The sequence below is a fragment of the Camponotus vicinus genome, unplaced genomic scaffold, assembly GCF_025532165.1.
Source record: "Camponotus vicinus isolate PSW18456_S1 unplaced genomic scaffold, iyCamVici1.0 SCAF_13, whole genome shotgun sequence".
NCBI classification, from domain to species: Eukaryota; Metazoa; Arthropoda; class Insecta; order Hymenoptera; family Formicidae; genus Camponotus; species Camponotus vicinus.
Window position 1 is genome coordinate 4,125,816 of NW_028141949.1, and position 21,724 is coordinate 4,147,539.

General features: G+C 33.4%; 4 protein-coding genes across 13 annotated transcripts in view; 2 read left to right on the forward strand and 2 right to left on the reverse strand.

The window, feature by feature from the left end:
• Positions 1 to 3,619, reverse strand: part of LOC145963744 (SLIT-ROBO Rho GTPase-activating protein 1) — a 60,263-nt gene extending 56,644 nt beyond the window's left edge. Inside the window, exon 1 of the mRNA XM_083085919.1 lies at positions 2,696 to 3,619. Coding sequence (XP_082942045.1) covers positions 2,696 to 2,774 — 79 coding nt within the window. The 5' untranslated portion in view covers positions 2,775 to 3,619. The remainder of the gene's footprint in view (positions 1 to 2,695) is intronic.
• Positions 1,258 to 7,561, forward strand: LOC145963750 (intraflagellar transport protein 74 homolog). 5 transcript variants are annotated; one of them, XM_083085946.1, is made up of 3 exons: positions 1,258 to 1,276; positions 4,506 to 4,936; positions 5,104 to 7,561. In XM_083085946.1, the coding sequence occupies exons 2-3, from the start codon at positions 4,506 to 4,508 to the stop codon at positions 6,626 to 6,628; spliced, it is 1,956 nt and encodes a 651-aa protein (XP_082942072.1). In that variant the 5' UTR covers positions 1,258 to 1,276; the 3' UTR covers positions 6,629 to 7,561. The 5 variants fall into 5 exon arrangements, with proteins under 5 accessions (XP_082942072.1, XP_082942068.1, XP_082942070.1 ...); XM_083085942.1 differs by lacking the exon at positions 1,258 to 1,276 and adding an exon at positions 3,212 to 3,716; XM_083085944.1 differs by lacking the exon at positions 1,258 to 1,276 and adding an exon at positions 3,796 to 3,902 and having other exon boundaries at positions 4,357 to 4,936.
• On the reverse strand, positions 6,600 to 10,663 carry Bsf (bicoid stability factor). Its single transcript, XM_083085930.1, has 4 exons — positions 10,106 to 10,663; positions 7,656 to 9,944; positions 7,155 to 7,308; positions 6,600 to 7,078 (listed from the first exon to the last, which is right to left on the reverse strand). Exons 1-4 carry the CDS (start codon positions 10,655 to 10,657, stop codon positions 6,921 to 6,923), a joined length of 3,153 nt encoding a protein of 1,050 aa, XP_082942056.1. The 5' UTR covers positions 10,658 to 10,663; the 3' UTR covers positions 6,600 to 6,920.
• Positions 10,664 to 10,806: 143 nt separating this feature from the next.
• The window catches only part of LOC145963747 (uncharacterized), a 73,207-nt gene continuing 62,289 nt past the window's right edge, over positions 10,807 to 21,724 (forward strand). For 5 of the 6 annotated variants that reach the window (XR_014436246.1, XR_014436245.1, XM_083085931.1 and 2 more), the window contains exons 1-3: positions 10,807 to 10,921; positions 11,407 to 11,632; positions 14,310 to 14,428. The gene's annotated coding sequence lies outside the window, so the exon portion shown is untranslated. The other variant, XM_083085932.1, reaches the window with a different exon arrangement.

Below are 21,724 nucleotides of genomic sequence, written 5' to 3' on the forward strand. Positions count from 1 at the left end.
TGCTAGTCGATGATTTATTAGACTTCTCGCAAATTAGCTTTCCACAACACAATAATGAATCTTATGATGTCATCTAAGAATAGAATTACTCATCTAGAACAGTAATTTTCCTAGGCAAATTCTATTGTGTATGTGTTTTTTATAATTCAGATAAAGTATAAATTGAAATTTCAGGAAGAGATATAGAGAGAGATGATATAATTAATAAAGATTTTTACATTCAGGTTTTACATTCAAACTCCCAGTGCGAGAAAAAGTAAAACAATATATTAATACTTAATTTATAATTGACAACGAGAAGATGACTTGTTTTATTAAAATAACATATTCTGCTGACCGTATCATATTCAAATAGAAAGAAAGTAATGCAAATTTATGCATGAGATTATCCTGAATCGTTTAAGAAAATATTCAAGATTAACGAAGCTTTCAATCTGGTTTCGCAAACGAATATCCGGGATTGAATAGCGTATACGCGAAATTAATGGATATCGATGGAATGCGGGTCACAAAAAAAATCCCTTCGCAAGATAAGAAATTATCTTTACATCTTTCGAACGAAGATCGCAATTTTGTTTCGAGCACGACGCGTTTCTCCTCTTCTCATGCGGAACGACGTGTTTATTTGCAAATCGGCCGGACGCCTAGTTTCTAATATACAGCTATAAGCACTTCTCAAGTGGAATTCGTTTCTCTCGAACGTTAATTTTTATCTCGCACGCGAGTTTTCCACGCTTTAAACACTGAACAACATTCGCTTTTTAATCACTGCACATCTCTCGCATATACATTTTTCTTCCATTTCTGTTTCCGCGTATTTAATCTATAGAAAAATAAATTTTGTAAAATAAACGTTTTTATATAATAGTTTTACGTCAAAAAAAATAAAATATCCAAAGCCGTTTAAAAACCAATTTTTTTTTAATACTTTATCATCGAATCTATTTATCATATTCCTAATAAGTAGTTGCCATAATATATAATAAATACATCAAATATAACGTAACCACATAAATATTATATATATCAAATAATTAAAATAACTATAAATATAATAATAAATTTGAATATTTCTTTTCTTTTTACAGGTTTGACTCATTCGGAGATACATAACTCAAGAAGCGCGGCGATTTTGTTTGACTTCCGTCCGTAAGTTTTCGGACAGAATGACATATTTACGTATGTCGAGCTTTACATAAGCCGATGCGTATTTTCCGTCCGTGAAAACGAGAAGCTGCCTTATTTTCTCCTCGCGTGTTACGCGACAACGAAATTGGTAACGTGCCATCTTGCGTATCATACCTCTTGTGGCATGGAAAATAAATCGCACCTGTTCGTTCGAAATCGCGCTCATTAATCTTCGCGAAGTGGATTATCGCGCAACCCAATGACACGTTGAAATAGGCTCGCTCATAATTTCGTTCGTATTCGAAGTTAAACTAATTGGAAGTACGTCAGTCGGGAAACTCGAAACTTCGCCGTTGAAACTGCTGTCTAGATGATATGTTATTTTCTGATTTTGAGAGATTATACAAGGAAAAAAATGTTATACGACTCGAGAACCCACGTATTAGTTACGATAAACCAAGAATGAAAAAAAATGCTGATCCCTAAGTCCGATCCTAATCATTAATTATTGAATAATGACTTTACTTCATAAAAGAAATTACTTTTACTTCATAGAAAAAAAGGATTCTAATTCTTATATATTTGATTTTTCTTACATATATTAAATTTTATTTTTTAATATATATATATTCACTTTCTAATATTCGTCTCTCTCTATCCCAAATATTTATTTTTTAAATTATATAGAATCTATATAGATAAAGGTATCTATAGATATATCTATATCCATCTGGAGAATAAATATATAAGCGGCGAGGTATTTTTCGATTTTGAATTTATATGATAAAAAAACTATAGTATATATAAATATAAATATATCTATATCTATAACATATAATTTGAACTTATATGATGAAATATTTATATATGACATGAAAAAAATATTGCAGATTTTGTAATTTGACAAAATAAATATATAAGCAATGACGTATTTTTCGAATTTGAACTTACATGATAAAATATCTATAATCCAGATAGATATAAATACCTGTATAAATATATCTATATAGATATAGATATATATTTATATCTAAATCTAGATCTAGATCTAAATTATAGATATTTTATCATGTAAGTTCAAATTCGAAAAATATATCTATATATATATTTATATCTATATAGATTATAAATATCTTATCATGTAAGTTCAAATTCGAAAAATACGTCGTTGCTTATATATTTATTCTGTCAAATTACAAAATCTATAATCTGAAATATTTTTTTCACGTCACATATCGTTGAATAATCTCATACAAATTTCCTAATTTTCCACGTTAACTCGTAAAATTTGCAAACGCCTGATAAAGACTGTAACATCGAAGCTTCAAGGCGGCAAAGTATCGCTTTGACGCGGTATGTTTAAAATAATCGATTATCGGAAAATGTTTATTTTAGGAGAGCGTCTCGCACACAAGAGCGACTTTCGTACGGAACGGAATAAATCTCGCACGCACGGATCCGATACACCGATGCAAAGCCGCGATACCGCGTTTGGCAAAGTAGAAATTCGGGGAATTCGTAATAAAAGGGAAAGGAAAAATATATAATAGACTCGTTAAAGACTCACTGTTAAAGACGAGCAGCTTCCGCGTGGAGCCCAGCCGCTTGATGGGTGACTTGACGCCGTCGATCTCGTCCTCGTCCATGATCCCGCGCCGGTGACGACGGTGTGCGGACCTTGATTCCCTGCTCCTCCACAAGCACCAAGGGAAGGGGGAAGGATGCGCCTCGCTGCACGCACTCACACGCACTCGCACAAAGCGTGCAACGTATATACAACGCAACGCGCGCCGGTTGCGCGTTCTATCGCGGCGCGCGAACGACAAAACGGCAATGACGCGAAGGTGGACGCGGATGCGCGCGCGCGCGCGCGCGACACTCGCCGCACTTTAGAGCATTATCTCGAGGTCCCGGTACTCCCGGCCTGGTCCTGGGTCTCTTGGAATCAACCGGTTTAACACGACGAGTCGTTCGATCGTTGGACGAGAACGAGGGGACGGTAGACGCACCGCCGATACGCGCGTCTTTTCACGCATACACGCAGCCGCCCCGAGCGTACACTCGCGTTTACCTGTCGCGGCTAACTCGCGTGCGTGCGCGCGTCGATGCGCGAAAACGATCGGCGACGGAGCGGGCCGAGGGGAGCCGATCGGTGGCCGAGTCCCGAGCCAGTTTCAACGACCAACCGGACGGCCGACCGGCCCGTTTCGCTCGATCCGATTGATTGAAGTTGGCCACGTACCGGGTGCGCGCGAGCACGTTACTTGGACGACCACTCGCCACGAAGTGCCTGCCGGCTGACTGGCTGGTCGGTCTTGAGGCTGTCCCGCGCGGCGCGGATATTCTTGGACGTGGAACGTATATTAAATTCAACCGCGGGGGTCCTCCGCTGCCGTCACCGCGCCGGTGAATCCTCAACACATCGTCGCGTTTCACTCGCGACGCGAGTCGCGTCTCGACACGTCTCAACGGTTGCCGTTGCCTGGCAACCGTTAAATAATTGCCGCGCTCGAGAGGCGATGGCACTGCTAGCGCCATCTGGCGAGAACGATTGTTACCCTTTGGCAACTATGAAAATAAATTGAATGGTCAAGAAAATGCATTTGAAATTATATAAACAAGAGACTCTAACTTAAATTAATATAAATAAAAATTCAATAGATTTTCCGAGAAAGTTAAATAAATTAAATTAGTAAATAATAAAAATACTCACGCGAACGTGTATATTATCGTCATCTATTTAATAATCTTAATGATGATGGGGAAGGGTTATGGTAAAACAGCATTTTTTGAACGTTGTCCTGCGAATTATTGTTACATAATTACATTACAAATTGCACGAAATTGTAATTGTGCGAAAACAAATAATTGAATTAATGTAGAAATAATTTATAACCATTTTAAAATTAAAAAAAGAATTTTGCTTTGGACAAAATATATACTACTCTTCTATTAAAAAATGTCTGTATTAAAATACATATTATAATGTATTATTTTTATGAAATTTTCCGATTTCTTGAGTTTGCATTGTTAATATTAGCTTCTAATGTTCTTCTATTATCTATTATACAAAGTTCTTTCTTCTTTATTCTTTATAATTAAAATATGGGTCTGAAAATTTAACATATCTTTTACAAATTGCATTATAACAGTTAGGCAAATTCAACAAGTCACTCAGATATAGATACATCAGTTTCTATGACTACGATGTGCAAAACATTATTCCAGTAATACCTTGCCATTGCTACCCTCAAGTTAACTGACAGCACAGCTGATTTGTGTCATCGGTCATTATATTCTTCCTCTCGAGCAAGCAATTAAAATTTAAAATCCAACCTCGACTAACATCTGACTGATTTCATCGAATTTTTCGAGAGATGGACGACGAGAGGAATACTTCCGGCAAAACTAACGAACGACCGATCACCCGCTGGCGACGCGAACAAGATGCACCCAGCACTTCCTCGAACAAGATCGATAGACCGCCGACAGGTGTGAGACCTCAGAACAAGTACGAGCGACCGAGGTCACGTCGAGGACACAAGGATGAATCGGAGTACATCGGTTCGGCCAACTTCCGTTCTGCGACCCCCGGACGTCTCGCTTTGGCGAGGCCGCCGTCGACGTCCTTTCTGTCCAATCGTGCACCAACTGCAGGCCTCACCAGAATAAGCTCCGGACTGGGTCGTTCCGGCACTGGGCTGCCGACTTCCAAGCAATTCAATGTCAACATGGTCGACAGGCCGATTACGCAGCACGGGATAGCAGGCATGCGGCCGGGTACCACCAGGGGTTTACCGATGACGAGGTAAATATCATCGTAACAAGTCATCGTAAAGCCTTTGCAATTTAATAAAAATATATACAAATTAAGTACTTTGAATCTGTCTTCAGGAAGGCTGTATAAATCACCTGTTTTTGTATAATTATAATTTCCAAAGTAATTGTTAATATATTTAAAACACCTGTTTGCAGGCAAATTCAAGACAAGAGATATTATGAGGGTCTGCTACAACTGAAGATACGAGAATTGACGCAGGAAATCGGGAAGATAATGAAAGATGTCGAGATGCAAAATAAGGAGAAAGCTACCTTTCTGCATTACGACAAGAGAGCCAAGAGCTTGGCAGCGGAATTGACGATTCTACAGGCCGAATTAGCGGACTACAATCTTGTCGTGGATAAGATGACCCTAGATGTTGACAAGGAAGTGATCGAACAGGAAGCTAAGGAGTTGGCGTTGATGAACGAGCAGAAAACTGCGGAAGTCGAGAGGATGTTCGAACAACGGAAGGAAATGGAACAGAAACTTCACAAGATGGAGAAAGATATTGATAACGAGAGGAAAAGAACGGAACACATCATCGAGAATATGGATCCGCATACAAGAGAGAAATATGATGATCTGCTCCGACAGAAGACTGAATTGCAGGAGCAAGCGCAACAGATGCAGCGCGAGTTGGATCAGTTATCGAAGGAACAAATGCAATTGGAAGAGCAGATAGCACTGTCCCAGCTGAAACAAGAAGCGGTAAAATTACAAGTGAGAATTATTGAAGCGGAGGAAAAGCGGGACAAACTGCGAGAGGAAGAAGGTAAGAGATTATCACCGGAGGATGAGAAGGAGCAGCTTCTGCAAAAGATCAAACGCGATAATACAGATATCGCTGCAACGGAAGCGCAAATAGCGGAGAAGGAGAAGAAGGTGATGGAATTGGAACAGCAGCTAGAGCAATTGGAAACCGATATGGAGGACAATCACTCGGAAAAACAGACCAAGTATCAAGAATTGCGTAAGCGTGAAGAGATGATGGAAGAGTTTATGTCCACATACGAGCAGAACAAGCAGGAGGAATTGGAAAAGCTGTCGAAGCTCGAACAAGAGATCGTGGAGAAGTTGGAAGCTGTGGCGAACGCAGTGGAGAACAATGAGTATCTCACAGAAACTGAAGAGATGGCAATTTTGCGGGACAAATTCTCGTATAACGATTACGAGATCGCGCATCGCGACGATGACTTTGATGAATTGAAGAAGGACTACATGATCATACAACAAACATTCAATAAATTAAGGATCCTGGAAGAGAAATTGCAATTAGAATCCAAACAGATGAAAGAGAAACTGAAAAAACAACAAAGTGAGCTAATCGTTCTTGAAGATCTAGACGGCTTGAAAACGCGAAATGAATTCGAGCGAGATGGATTAATTGCCGAACGTGAAGGACTTGTAACTGAGGAAACGATTTGCGAGGATGAGCTCAAATTATTGCAAACGGAATACAACGAGCTTAAAGAACGATTGGAAAAATACCCTGTTTATCCGGAGATCAATGGCCTGGAAGAAAAATTAGAGAAACTAAAAGAAGATAATAAAAAGATCAAGGAATTCATAATCAAGGAAAAAGAACGCGTCAATTACGAGCCGCTTAAAGAGACAGCTTTTAAATTAATTAAAGATTATAACGTGATACTTCAAGAGAATTTAAAATCTCTTTATTAAACGATTTACCTATTTTCTTTTAAGATAATAATAAAAGCTTTACTCGAAAACAATCGAGAGCAATAAAAAAAACATAAAATAACAAAGGATAAAACGATAGAAATTCTCAGAATTAGCAATTTTAATATCTTTTCTTTATAGTTCTTATTATATAATAATTTTTTTGTATGATATTGTAATATATTTTTAAGAATTCCTATCGCCCTTTGTTATTATCATGCTTTATTTATCTTTGGATTTTTCACTATTTCACGTATATTATTTCTATTTTAAATTCTCTAATTATTAACATTTATTTCACCCTTTCTTGTTCAAACTCTAAGGGAAGTGGAACTTTATTTGCTTGTAGAAACTGAGTAAAGTTATTCTTGAATTGTTCACTGGGCTTAATATTTTTTGCACACATTAGCTTCCAAAGCTCTATTGCATTATTGCAGTCTCCTATTTTACCTGTAAATATAAACATTATTAATATTAATATCAAGTTCATGCACATATTTTGAAAAGCAGAGAAAATATGGCTTACTGTAAATGGAAAGAAGCATTTCGCTTAATATAGGTTGGTCTATTTCGTTCGAGCTTGGAAGTGCTTTGAAGAGCTTCAATAAGCAATCTACATTATCGATCCTTAGTGCATATTGGAAATAATATAAAAGAGAGGTGGAGGAAATTCTTTGATTCTGCGTAATAAAAAAATATAAATTAGAATATATAATAAATACCCAAAATTGATCAAACTGTAAAAAGTTATCTACAAAAGTGAATTATTTCAAAAATATATTCCCTTCACGTAATTATAAACAAACTATAAAAATTTAAAGTAATTATAAAAAGTTATATGTATAACCTGATCGACGATTTTTGATTTTATATTATAGAATTGATTTTGTATTATAGAATTATTAAAAAATAAATTTGAGATGTATTATAGAATTTTTTAAATATGTGATCACACAGTTTCATGAATTACTCTAAATCAAAGAAATATAAAGCGAATGTGTCCTAATTGGAGAAATGTTTTGATTACCTGCAATATAGTTTGTATTTCCTGTGTCTTGTCCAATGTCGCCAGCGCTAATACTAGCACTGTGTTTGCAACATCTATACTAGATAACTTAACCAATGTATTATATATCTTTTTTATGTTTATTTCTGTGTCAAGCAATTTCGAACTGTCTTTCTGCTTCAACAATTCCGTCAATAGTTCCAATGCCAATGGTGATTTTTTGAATTTTGTGGCACATGTAATAAACATATCTACAGCGCCCTGAATATCATTGTGTTTTAATGGTATCGCCACTATCGGTCTCAATAGTTCGGTTGTTATTTCGCAATACCCCTTCTCGATAAGCAGATTCAACATATCTTTCGTGTAAGAATGATACTCACTCTGTGCTAATGTTTGCAAAAGCAGATTACACTGCTTCTTTGCGTCTGTTTTCAAATTAACATTATCGATTTTATTGATAATTTCAAAAGCTTTTCTGGGTTTATTTGCCTTTACCAATGCAATGGCAAACTTCACAATCTTAACGTTATCTATGAGGAAATTATTAGATGTATGCAGATTGGACAGCAGTATTTCGGCATCCCTCAGTTTGTTACATCTGACGTATAATTCGAACAGTTGCATCGTCATACCGGGTGTCAATTCATATCCACACGTGTCCCATTCTTGTTTTATCTCTTCGGCTTTCTTTAAATTGTTCTCGGTACAATGTGCCTCCAGCAACCGGCGCAAAATGTTTCTGGTTGGGATATTTTTGCTCTTCAATTCAACTAGATGACAAGCTAGCTCATTAGTATTCATAATTTTTGGGGGGGTGAACAATGAGAGCGTTGATTCTTTCAGATTAACGTCCACTAGATTGTCTATTAGCTTCACTATGTTTGCATTTTCTGTAAATTTAAAATTTTCATTCGACAAAATGTTCTTGAGAACAATTGCATCATATTGTGGTATTTTAGCTCCACATTTCTTAAATTCTTCCAAGAAAATTTGCAAATCCTCCACAGTGTATGTCAACTGTTTATTGTTCAACAACATTTTCAAAAACCAACCAATGAAATTTTGACCGAGCGGAGACAACGTTAGTAACAATACGCAAGTCTCGACATCTTTTGTAGCGATGTAAGCACGCACTAAAGGTTTCATAATTTCTTTGTAATATATTCTATATGACTTACTGCGTGTGCACAATGCTTTTATGTCTCGCATCCGATTGTGAGACAGCAGAAAGAATATTATGGGTGTATACGCGACAGAGCCAGGTACGCCGTTAATTAGTAGTTTCCGTAGAGTAATATTCGGATTTGCAGTGTTTACATATGGAAATACATAATTCAATAATGTATCAAAGTCTGGTGTCACTCCTGTATCTACCATATGCTTTACAAGTGAGAATATCTTTGCTTCACCTTGATTGTAATGCGCTACTGCTAATAAAGGCCAATAATAGTGTGGTCGTATCTCTACACCCTTTTCTCTCATTGCTTTGAATATCGCAAGGCACAAATTTTCTCTGCCAAGCTTCAAACCGGACTCCGCTACATTAATCAATGCCAGCGGTTCACAACCGGAATCCACGAAATCGGTAGCATATATTGTGATATCGTCGACTGATGTGTTTAACATAATTAATTCGTTCAAGAAACTATTTACAAAGCTTTTTGCAACATCTTTCGTCGTATTATTCATAACAAAACAATTTATGATCATATGAGCATCCGCGACTCGATCGGCGCGTATCAATTCTGTTATCGTCTTGGAGATCTGCAATTTGATAGTTGGTACAGAATCCATCAAAAAGTTTAGAACAACAGGAATGTGTCTGCTGTTATTGGATGTGCTCAAAACCTCTATCAATCTCAGAAGATTTGTGTTGCTCTGTGGTTCGTCATTCAATATTTTAACCAGATTCGGAATATCACCAAGTTTCGCGTATCCATACGCTAGTTCTGTGTACGCTTTGTCCGTAGATAATTTTGCATCTTGCATGAGTTTTATCACGTGTTCTGCCTGAGCAGTATTACCATTGGTCACATAAATCTGCACCAAACCATTAAATGTATCCTCATCGATAATGACGTTCTTTTCTTTCATCACAGATATAATATCTTGTAGATGATTGCTGTTACCCATCTTTGCAACTGCACTCAGCAACAAATGATAGGTATTCTTGTCTGGCTCCACGCTCATGTCTACTAAGAACTTCTTAGGCTCCACAGAATTCGAATTTTCCATGTGAACATTCAACAGAGTATTGTAATACTCCAATGTCAGTCCTTCGCTACTTTTCTTCGCAAGACGCCATACCTGTATGTCAAAATTCAGATTACACAGTGGACTTTTTCTTTCTGTTAATATATTAATATATTATCACTGTACACGTTTCTGTTTTTCTTTATACTCACTTTTTGAAAATTTTGTATGCAATACTGTACTTCTTAATTATCTTAAAAAATATTTTATTTTACCTGATCCGTCAGATATTGCCTCTCGGTCGTCTCCAAATTGGACAATAGATTGCCGCAACATTTGAGCAACAGCACACCTGTGTCGTGTTGCAGCTGATAGTCGGCCTCGTCGCACAGTTTGATAATCTCCTTCAAGTTGTCCGCCAACACCTGACCCTTTTTAATATCATCGCACAACGACATCAATTTGTGATCGATGTCTTCGATCGACGTTTGCGGAACCGTCGTGCTAAACGTCCTGATACACGTGGCGGTGTAATTTTCACAGGGCAATTTTCGCAAATGCACCTGCAATCGAGACAAGCCGTGATGCACGTAACGGAAAACATAACCTTCACACGTCACGAGATTTGGTATCTCGCGCGGCGACGACGACGATGACGTGTGCAGGTGCGAATGGACAACGCGTGACTTTGCACCGGCTCTAAGAAGCGTCATGTATCTCCTCAGCTGCAGCATCTTGTCGGTTTCAATCATCGTCGAATTATTCCCGCGACGAGTGCCGGTGGAAAATGGACGTAATGGTTCCTCCGACGAGCGAGAAGGGCGCATGCGCGCTTTTGCTAGTGTCATGCGCAGGGCTGGCCATACGCGGCGTTAAATGCGTCACCACATTGGGCCTGTTCTTTTTAGCTGCACTGCTGCACTAGTGCAATTATGGTTTGTCTCTTTCTAACTTATTGCACTAGTGCAGCAGTGCAGCTAAAAAGAACAGACCCATTATCGTCGCATATCGTCGATTTAGATTCTGCGTATATATATTTCTGGATCACAATCTATAACATATAAAGATACTTTATCCGTTAATTTCTTAAGGTACGTAATACGTGGATTCAATACAGTTCGATCGATTTTTTTATGATAACTATGATAGAATTATAAGGACTTACCGTTAGATAATAAGTGTTACCGATATTATAAATTTTTATCCGACATTTTTAATATGAAATTTGATATAGTCATTATTTGTTAAATATCTTTCGAGTGTTGTATAATGTATGAAGAATTAATGTAAATTAATTCAAACGTGTATTTATGTACGAAATGTTAATTCCTAAAAATGCTAATACACAAGATATTGCAGAGAGGTTACATTATCGACGACCTGTAATTTTTTTCTCTCCATTATACTTTTGAAATATTTTTATTTCAATGTGCAGTTCTAATATTTTCGTCATTTCTAAAGGATGTTGATAGGAATTCGATATATGACTTGTATTTATTTGCATATGAAATATCGCGATACTATTTCTCATTAGGCTAGTTCTTTTTAGGTAAACTTTTTGTATTTGTTTTTCCAGCTCATTGTCAACTAATAAGAACAAACTTCTCACTTCAAAATACTCGATGGACCAATCGGAATGAAGAAACAATTTTTATGGTTGGAAGTGAAAATAGTGTCTAGTAACAGAAGACAAAATACCATATATACACCGTATTATCGATGACCCAAGTGAAGAAGGTGAATATGGTGAAAAATGGCGACTAGGATGTGGCGTCCTCAACGTGAAAAACGATATCCTGAAGGTAACGGTTACTAGCTTACTCGCTATTTTTTTGTGATTCATCGCGTTTGTAGATCAAAATCAATAATCGTCGGTAGTACATTCAAAACAATCGTTGAATTTGTGTGTGACATTCTGATGTGGTTTAGAAAAAGAAATACATCGCTGTAACATACACAGGTATATAAACTCCATGTTTGAAAAGTTTTCTATGCAATCTCTAAGATTTCTACGCGCTCTCTTTTTCTAACACTTCATGCGCTTCCTTTTTCTACCTTCGATAAATGCATAATATATGAAATATCGTATAGAATTAATCCTGATTTCGTATTTTTCTTATAAAAGTATAAATTGAAAGTTTCATTGTTATCGCATTTTCCTCGAATAGATTAATTTCGCGATTTTTGGAAGGATGGCTACTTCATCCGCCATCTTATTTGTAGATCTCGCAATTTCACTATTAAGATTAAAATAATCGATTTTGAGATAATCGAAATATTGATTGATGACATCGTGTGCAAAATCGTTGGCAATGTTTGTCGAGCATCAAAATTCGTGAAAATTGCATGATTAAATGTTCATAGCGTGATTTACTTGATGCATTTTCCTAGTCAAGTACTAGCACGTTAGGGGAGAAAGTATTAGCAGTTAGTAAAATGATATTTTAATTTAGCTAGCGCTAGTTAGAAAGAGAAAAAAACATGTGTTCTAATAATTACAATTATTTACAACTGCCCACTGTTTTTTTGTCGTTTTATCACTTTTGCTCATACGGTAAATATGTACGAATTCATATACGAAAGAATGTGCAATTAAAGCACTGATAATAAAGTTAAATTGTCAAAAGTAATTGCCGTATTAAATTACAAATCTTTCGGCTGTTTTGAGAAGTTTTATAAATTTTTTTAACTATTCTATAAATTTTTACCGAATAACGAATTTTATTTTGTATTTCTATAAACGTAGAGAATTATTTACATAAATGTAACAAATATTTTAGTCATATTTAATCGAAATAATATTTTGAAATTATATAATGGTCATTAAATTATGATATTGACGATAAACATATGTTTCCGGTGCTATTTTATTATTTTATGGTTTCAACAGTAGCATACAAAGGAATAAAATAATCGCAATTATTTCTTTTCGGAGTAAAAATACAACGGAACGCCAGTTATCTGAATATTGTATATAAAAGAAAATGTTTATAAAATTTAAAATATTTCCGATTATACATATATTTTTGTTAATGTTTATATTGTATTATTTAATATATCGTATACATATTTTTTTTTTAATGTTTGAATGGACCTAGTTGCAATACACACACACACACACACACACATATGTACAGTATCATAATTTGTCTGAATAATTAACACCTTAGACATCTGAATTCGATGTAATGTAATGATAATATAATCAGACAAAATTAGCAAAAAATTTATGAAAGTATCTATTTGTGTGTTTCCTATATCTTGTTATACATATTTTACACGCAATTCAATTTTATTACGTAAGCAACACACACACACACATACACATATTTTTTTTATAATAAGCATTAAATAAATAAATATAATAATATATAAATAAATAAATAATATGTAAGAAATAGAAATTAAATATTATAAATATTATATATATATATATATATATATATAATATTTATAATATTTAATTTCTATTTCTTACTTCTTAGTTCCCGTATTTTATTTATTATTTTATTTAGTCATTTATATATATATATATATATATATATATATATATATATATATATATATAAGAAGTAAGCAATTAAATGCATTGTACGACGTACTTAGATTCTGCGAAAATTATTAAGACACATTGAAAGCAATAAATATTTCACACGACAAACTTCCTTACATGGAAAAGCTCTTAGCATAAATAAATTAATGTTAAAACGTACCACATGTTATACATAGTATTATATTATTTTTTCTGAACTTACAAATAAGTGAAAATGATAAATAAATGAAGTAATAAACTAACTGTTCTTTATGTAACACTTCGAGAAAAATCTTATAATCCATATTAAATAAAAATTGTAATATATTTTTTCAGAAGACGAAAGAATCATAAAATTGATCATTTCACATATTGAAATTCATCAAAAATTGCAACAATGTTGCAATTTTTCACTATATGATAATGAAAGATTTTTCCCTAGAAAAATTAGATTAACCTTTAATCGTTCATTCATTTATTATTTGTCATTTTGCATACTTGATTATCTGTTTTCCATTATTTCCATTTATTCTATAAAACTGATATTGATAAAAAGTTTGACTAGTATTTTATGATAAGCTTATATAAAATATAATAGAATATATAAAATATAATAGAAAATAGATGATTAAAAATACATGAACTAATAAATGGATAAAAGTCAAAATGAAAAAATAATTAACACGCAAAAGGAAAAATAATTAAGATAGTTAAGTATACAAAATGACAAAGAAATACATAGACGGTTATATTTTTGACAATGGAATGTTTTTATTTATTATTTTGCATATTTGTATTCATTTATTTATTCATTATCTATTATAAATTTAATTGTAATAAATAAATAGACAAATACGATAATTATTAAGAATAAGTTTAATTATTTATCTTATCAAATTATCGAACTTAATTATTATGAACTATATTTTACGAATTAAATTTTACAGACTAGATTCTCGCTGCCCATGGACTGAGATCGCGTGCTCTACTACGTAATCTAAGGGAAGATGATTCGATAGATTGCATGTGAGGAATTCTCCCCGATTGTCAGCCGTGTAAAAGAACCGTAAGTGAATAATTTACAAAACAAATTATACTCTTCAATTTCGAATCTAATTATGCGACAAAGAATCAACTTTCAAACACTATTTTTTAATAATAGCATTGCACAAATAAAAATCATATATATTTATCATAAAAAATACATTTTGACGCAGCCATTTTAAATCAAGTATTTACACTTAGCCATCGCATAAAAATATATTTAGCAATATGATAACATATTTAGGTGATTTGCTTTTAAAGAATAAGTTGGTCCAATGTTGCATAATTATTTGTCAATTACTTCTGTATATAATTTTTTGGAATTTTAATCTTCCCCTAAAAAAACTTTTCGAGTTAGTTGTCCATGAACTTTTTTGACTAGAAATCACTCGTATATAATATTATATACATATTAAGCATCTGATTTTCGCAAATTTTCTTCTTTTTATAATAAAATAAAGCATCTTATTTTTACATCGTTACTTACATCGACCTGCGATTATATATGCCGATTAGTGAGATTAATTTTAATTCTTGAACGATTTACGTAAAAGTTTAAACTATATTTTCTATAAAAATTGTTATATTTGATTAAATTCTCATTATGCAATAAAAATGAGATATAAATCTATTATTTGTAAATATTAAAAGAAGCTTATAATAAGTTTGATTAACTCTTCAATGTTCGTCGATACTTATAATAGTTCGGCGATAACTTATAATTAATAATGTTTTTGATCTTTAATGTTTTTATTTGTCCAATTATTAAGTGGAATAATTTCGACTAGAGAATGCGACTAGTATTTAATAAAACTGATATTAGCGCAATTATAAAATATTAAAATAAGCACAGCCGCATAATACTCGAATACGATTGTGTAACTTAATTTGCACAAACCATCTTTACGAAAAAAATAGTTATATGACTAGATAAATTGTTCTCTTAAAAGTCAAATCTAACATTAAATTTTTTTAATCTCTTACTTATATTCTAAATCTCTAAAGTTTTCTTTTTTTTATCCTTGTATAAATTATTCTCCCCTCTATTATTATCCTTTGTATAAATTATTCTTTTAGAAAATTCGAATACAAATAAGGCAATTAAATCAAAAATATTGATAATTCGAATACAAATAATACAATTAAATCAAAAATATTGATACAGATATAATAGATCGAATAATTCGGTTAAAAAAGTGACAAATAATTGGAATAACTTTAAACTGCGAAGTAAAATTGGATAACAAGAGAGAAAAAAAGCAAAAAGACTAGAATAAAATGATTAAAGCAATGACTAGAAAAATTATAATTCTTTTCTAGATTAATAATATATTTGACTAGAATTTGCATCTCTTTGGTTTCTTTTATTAAGTAATATTATTACTTTAAGAGAGAGTATATATATATGTGTGTAAAAGTTTAAATTGTCTTTAATCTTTTTTGTCCTTTTGGTTTAATCTTTGGTTTACATTAATGAGAATACTTTCGTTTTGCTAAAATATCTAGTTTGCTAAAAAATAGTAATCTTATAACGTGACCATTATTTTTTTCAAATGAATGTTTAAACAATATACTATTTACAAAAGCATGTTATAATTAAGAAAGCATAGAGATTTAGAATGGTTCACTTTTCCTACTATAGCTCTTGTCTACATTGATAGCTGCTCTTGAGGACATTTTACTTTTATATGTACATATGCAAATTAATTAAAATAAATTAAATGTGCTCATGTACAGGCACTTTTTATACGTACTTTGTATTTACAGACTGTTTCTCTCTATTCGCTTGCATTCAAGAATATAAGTAAATATAATTTTTTTATAAGATAGGAAATATTGTATATCTTATTTATTAAATTTTTGTACTTTTAGAAATATCAGTTTTAAATAATATAGGTGTACTGGCACGTTTCCCAAAACATATCATACTTATAAAAATTAGCTTAAACTTATTATTTTTGTTATTTTTGTTTTAGATTAATTGTTTAAGATTATTTTACTTAATTATTAAAATTCTTTAAAATAATGCTAATGGCTAGAATTGACTAGATTATTTGCAAAATTATTATGATTAAACTGAAATACTATATAAAAATTGTATGTTTCCAAAGGCATTGAATTATATTCAATCTAAGGAAAATGACTAGCATTTTCTTATTTTGTATGGCATCGCATCCACGGATTTCATAAAACTGATATACAATATAATTGTATATTACCTGTATAACTGTAAGAATAATATTGATAATCTAATAATTGATATATCACGCAAAAGATGTAATTGCGTACTTTAGAATTAATAGAAGATTGCATTTATCAATGGCCTGCATATCCTGTATCGAATATGAAATTGCTCTTAATTATTTATGTCAATCAATTAAATAACTGACCGTAAAAATGTGTGTGATTTGAAACTATAAATAATTATTACATATATTAAATGAAAAACTGGAATTTTATATATATATATATATAAGGATTAGATAAAGTGATGCAGATACTTTACAAAATTATTCTACTTTACAAAAGATTATATATTTTAAAATGATAATAAATTATAGAGATATGAAGATTTATGTGTATATATTAATTAAATTTTAATTTATTCTTATTAATTTTAAATAATTTGAATCCTAATTTTCCATAATAAAGGAATGTTTACGTATGGTTTGTATAAGATCAAATTTAAAAACTTATGACTTTAAAATTCAAAGAAATTGAAGACAAGTATTTAAGAGAAATATTTAAGGAACTACCTTTGAATTTGCATTTTTCATATCAACATGTTGCAAATCATGTGTGATAGTCGTAATTCTTGTAAATCAAAATAGTGCCAAGATAAGATAGTAATTCTGATTAGACTATTTGGACTAGAATCTATATTTGTTACTTATTACTAGTACTATTTACTCCTTTTTCATATAGCACATATCCCTAATAACTATTAGAAATTAGAATTATTTTTCTCCATTTAATTTTATTAATATAATTTAAATATTTAAAAGTGACTTAAAATATGACTTAATATTAACTTATTATTTTAAATAAATAAACTTAAGCATTAAATACATATGACTAGATATCAAATTAATTATGAACATTAAACTAACTTTTATGTATGTTGTACTTTTTATAGCTCTTGCGTATTAAAAATTATTAATTTTTTACTTAATTTATTTAATCTTGTTAATGATTTAAATAACTTGAAATTAATCTCACTAATATCGGCTTAAACTAAATTATATTTAAATCATAACTTAAATCTTGAAAACGCTCGACTGAGAAAATTTTCATTGTTACGTGCAACTAAGCATTTTCGACACAAACATTCTTTTGAAAATTCAAATAAAAAGAGTAAATTTTTTTTACATATAAAGTATAATTTAATTTTTTTTTATTGAGAGAGAAATGCGTTCATGGAATGAAATTTGATTCTTAACTCGCAATAATGCATATAAATATAGATTATTATTAATCAAAACCAAAAGAAAAGCAATCAATGTCAAAGTAAAATCTGAACGTGGATGTAATTCTGTGATAAAAAGAGCAAAAGTAAAGTGCATTTACTATGTATCCGCGTTTAGATTCTAATGAAGCTTTTTCTTTTTGTTTTGATTATTTCAGTCTTTTCTACTTTCGCTAGATTATAATTAACACAATTTAAGAGTGTGTGGGTACTTATTAACGAATGTAAAATAATTTATCATGTATGAACATAGATATTCTCGGCTAAAATTAAATACTATAATACATACACCTACATTACTCAATTAAAATTGTATTATTGCGAGTTTGTGGAATATTTTTTCGAGTACTAAAATATAGATTATGACATACCATATTATCGGCTTAAAAGATTGCATTCAGCTAGTTTGATGTCTTCCACCGGTGATCGTTGTTATCATCATATCGTTGTTGAAAGGTTATTGAAAGTACGTGCACGTGATTCTCCTCGGACATAATCTATAGTTTTTTATATAATTGTAAATCTTTGATACTTAAGATTAGAACATCATTGATCAAAATATATTCGCGAATAACGAATAACAATTCTTAGAGTATATATATTTTGCAATTGTATTTTTTTAACAAAAATTATTATATTATATTAAAATTAGTACGTATTATATATATATATATATATATATATATATATATTTAAAATTGTTACTCTTTCAATACGTTCACGAATATATTTGGTCGAGTATTATTCCAAATTAAATCAAATTTTAATGAAGTACTTACCCGAATAGTTTCTCGTATGATGGATTTATATTAGACTTCTATACGTGTCATAGGTGTCAAAAATTATCGCATGCTTGATTGCGAAAATTATTGTATATTTTGAGTGATACCAGAAATTGTGTATTAAAATCGATATACAAGTCGAAAGATTAGTAGAGATTCTTATTGTCAAGTTTTCTGAAATGTTATTCACGTTATCGATATTTTTAATTCAAATGCTTTTTAATGTGAAAATATTATGTAATAATTGATGTCTTTGAGTATCTATTCGTCTTGTTGTTGCCATAATTATGCCGGTGATTATCTTCGATGCTGTTTAATGCAAAAGTATGCAGGAATGAAAATTTTCTATTACCGCAAAATATGCGATCATTTATCTTCATCGAGCGTCTTTCGAATACTGGTTGTACTTTGAGTATCAGTACTCTATGTCTCTCCCTTTTTCTCTCTCATTCTTTCATTTCCATTTGTTATCAATACGCAGTTAATTTCTTTTCACCTTGCAATTTTTTGCTTCCGTTTGTTCATATATTATAGAAATGAAGGACGAGGTCAAGAATATGTGAAGTGACAACCACAGTGACGTTTCCATAGAATGTCAATGTTGATACTGATATTATTCGCTGTTATATATAGCTGATGGTATTTTTTATTCAAGGTTTCCACGATATATTATATGGACCAGTGTTCAATTATCGTGTACTTACTGTGGTTGTTCTTCTATTTTCCGTCCTCCCTCGACCTTTTTATCTCCGAATCGGTGATTCACCGAGGACAAACGATTCTAAGAACAATCTTCATCCTTTTCGGAGATGTTCCTTCCAGCAAGTACTCGACAGCATGCATCTCTCGTTTCTTTCGCTCTTCTGTTCATCCACTATTCTTTGGACCCATGATCCTCGGCGAATCGAATTCTCGTAGCGGGTGATCGTTGCGTGCCGGATGAGAGACTTCAATCTGACGCGGTCCCGATTCGGGAAGGCTAAGTTGAAGGTCGCGGGACCCTCGGAGGTTCGGTTCATGCTTGCTTGCGAGCGGGCGCACCGCGCGGGATGAGAAGGAGAGAGCATAACGCGACACCCCTGATGACGAAGCGAGAGAAAGAGGAGAGAGGAGCCCTCCGAGGGTCACGCAAGCGCATAGTCGCTCGTCCGGTCGCAAACTAACCCTAACTAGGCTCCGTGCCGAGTTTTATGCACGTGTTCGAGCTCCACCGTGTCGTCCGTCCATCCCCCACCCTGTGTTCGCTCGTGTGCCCGGATCTTCCCTTCACTCCGCGCTGCAGCTTGCGTCCCGAGATGCCTGCCGCCACCTCGATGCCAACCCGACAATCTCGTCCGCCCCTCCACGTCGCACCATACACGCCGAACACCCTACCACATTGGGGAACCCGGCCGGGTTTCGCGGGAGAGGGTACATCTCCGACCCGCTCGAATATCCCCACCGTCCTCACTCGATTCGGCGTACCTCTCTCTGGAGCGGCATCACCTACATCCTGCTGTCGCACCCCACTACGCTTCGTCAGCACCCCCACTATAAACAGCCGCGCGTCCCGTGGTTTGTGCGATGTCGAACCGATAGACAAGCCTCCGGTATCATGCTATTGGTGGCGGCGGGATAAATCTGCTTCTGTTTCTCTCCTCTCTCTCTCTCTCTCTTTCTCTCTCTTTCTTTTCATCGGCACCGCTTGCAGATAGCGGCGACGAATGACGGCCTCCCACGCTCGAAAACAATCGCATCGGCGCACAGATTCGAATTCGAATTCGCTTACCGGTTTTTCCATAGCGATTGGTGACCGTTTTGACGGTTAACTAATTAATTCCCCACCACGCACAGTCACCGTGTGGGTGCCACGTTTAAGTGCTCTTTGCATCATCACCCCTCGCTGCCTCCCCCGCGACGAACGAGCCGTTACGCTCCATTCGCGCACTCGTTATCACTCGTATGCTTCAGCTCTCGTACGCTACGATACGAAAATTCAGGGCACTTCGTCAATTTGCACGCGGATGATATAATTGTTGAAATATTTTTAACTGATTTTATTTTGAAATTATGTTGCTTAAGATATTTATATATATTAAAGACAGAAAGTACTATGTTGATAGTGTAATCAGTATAAGCCGAATCTATGTCCAAGTTGACGAGTATCCATCATCAAAATTTGCGTAGATATTACAGATAAGCTTAGTTACAACTTAATATTATGCGAATAGCTTTTATATCCTCGATATTATATATAGCCACCTAATAAAATATTAAAATTGCAAGATATGCCTAGATATTTACATATTAAAAATTATGAGTAATAATCAAATATTCTGATTTTTAAAATGAATAATTACGCATTCTCTGATATAATATTATATTGTTCACTAAAGAATAATGCTCTTAATTAATGAGCGGATTATGAAGCATTCCATATATGTATATTGCAAAGTATTTATTTTTCAATAATCTTGTCAGATTATTAAAAATATGCAAGGAATGACAAGCAGAATTGATTTAACTCATTTAATTAGAAAATATATAGCTTTTTAATAATTGCTTAATTATATTGAAATAAATAAATACACTCAAGTACTCGGATATTGATAGCACTAGCTGAAAGTATATCGATAATGCCGCTAGAGAAAAATATAACGCATCGCGTCGCGCCAAGAACACCGACAGTTGCCTTGTAAAGTGGTGGCGTGTAATAACAGTACGTTATAATGCATGTAATAACAGCGTCTCGGCAAAAAATTCGACACGCAAGGATTGGCGGGAACCAGGATTACGCAGGAAATACGTTCGTAGTGTCTCACCGATGTTTTAGGGGCAAATAAATGCAAGTCTCGTGCTCTAATTATATCGTTGGAAAATTTTCACATCATGCGAAAGACACATGTGACGTACCTGTTCGTGAGAATTTAGCGACGTGACTCTAATTTTTCGTAATATCTTTTTTTTCGTGTAAAATGAGAAGTACAAGAAAAAAATTCGCATAGGTGCAATTGATTATTATAGATCGCGAGAATCATTACGCGAACAATCAAGAATTTGCTGGAATATTTATTATTCTTCTTCTTTATAG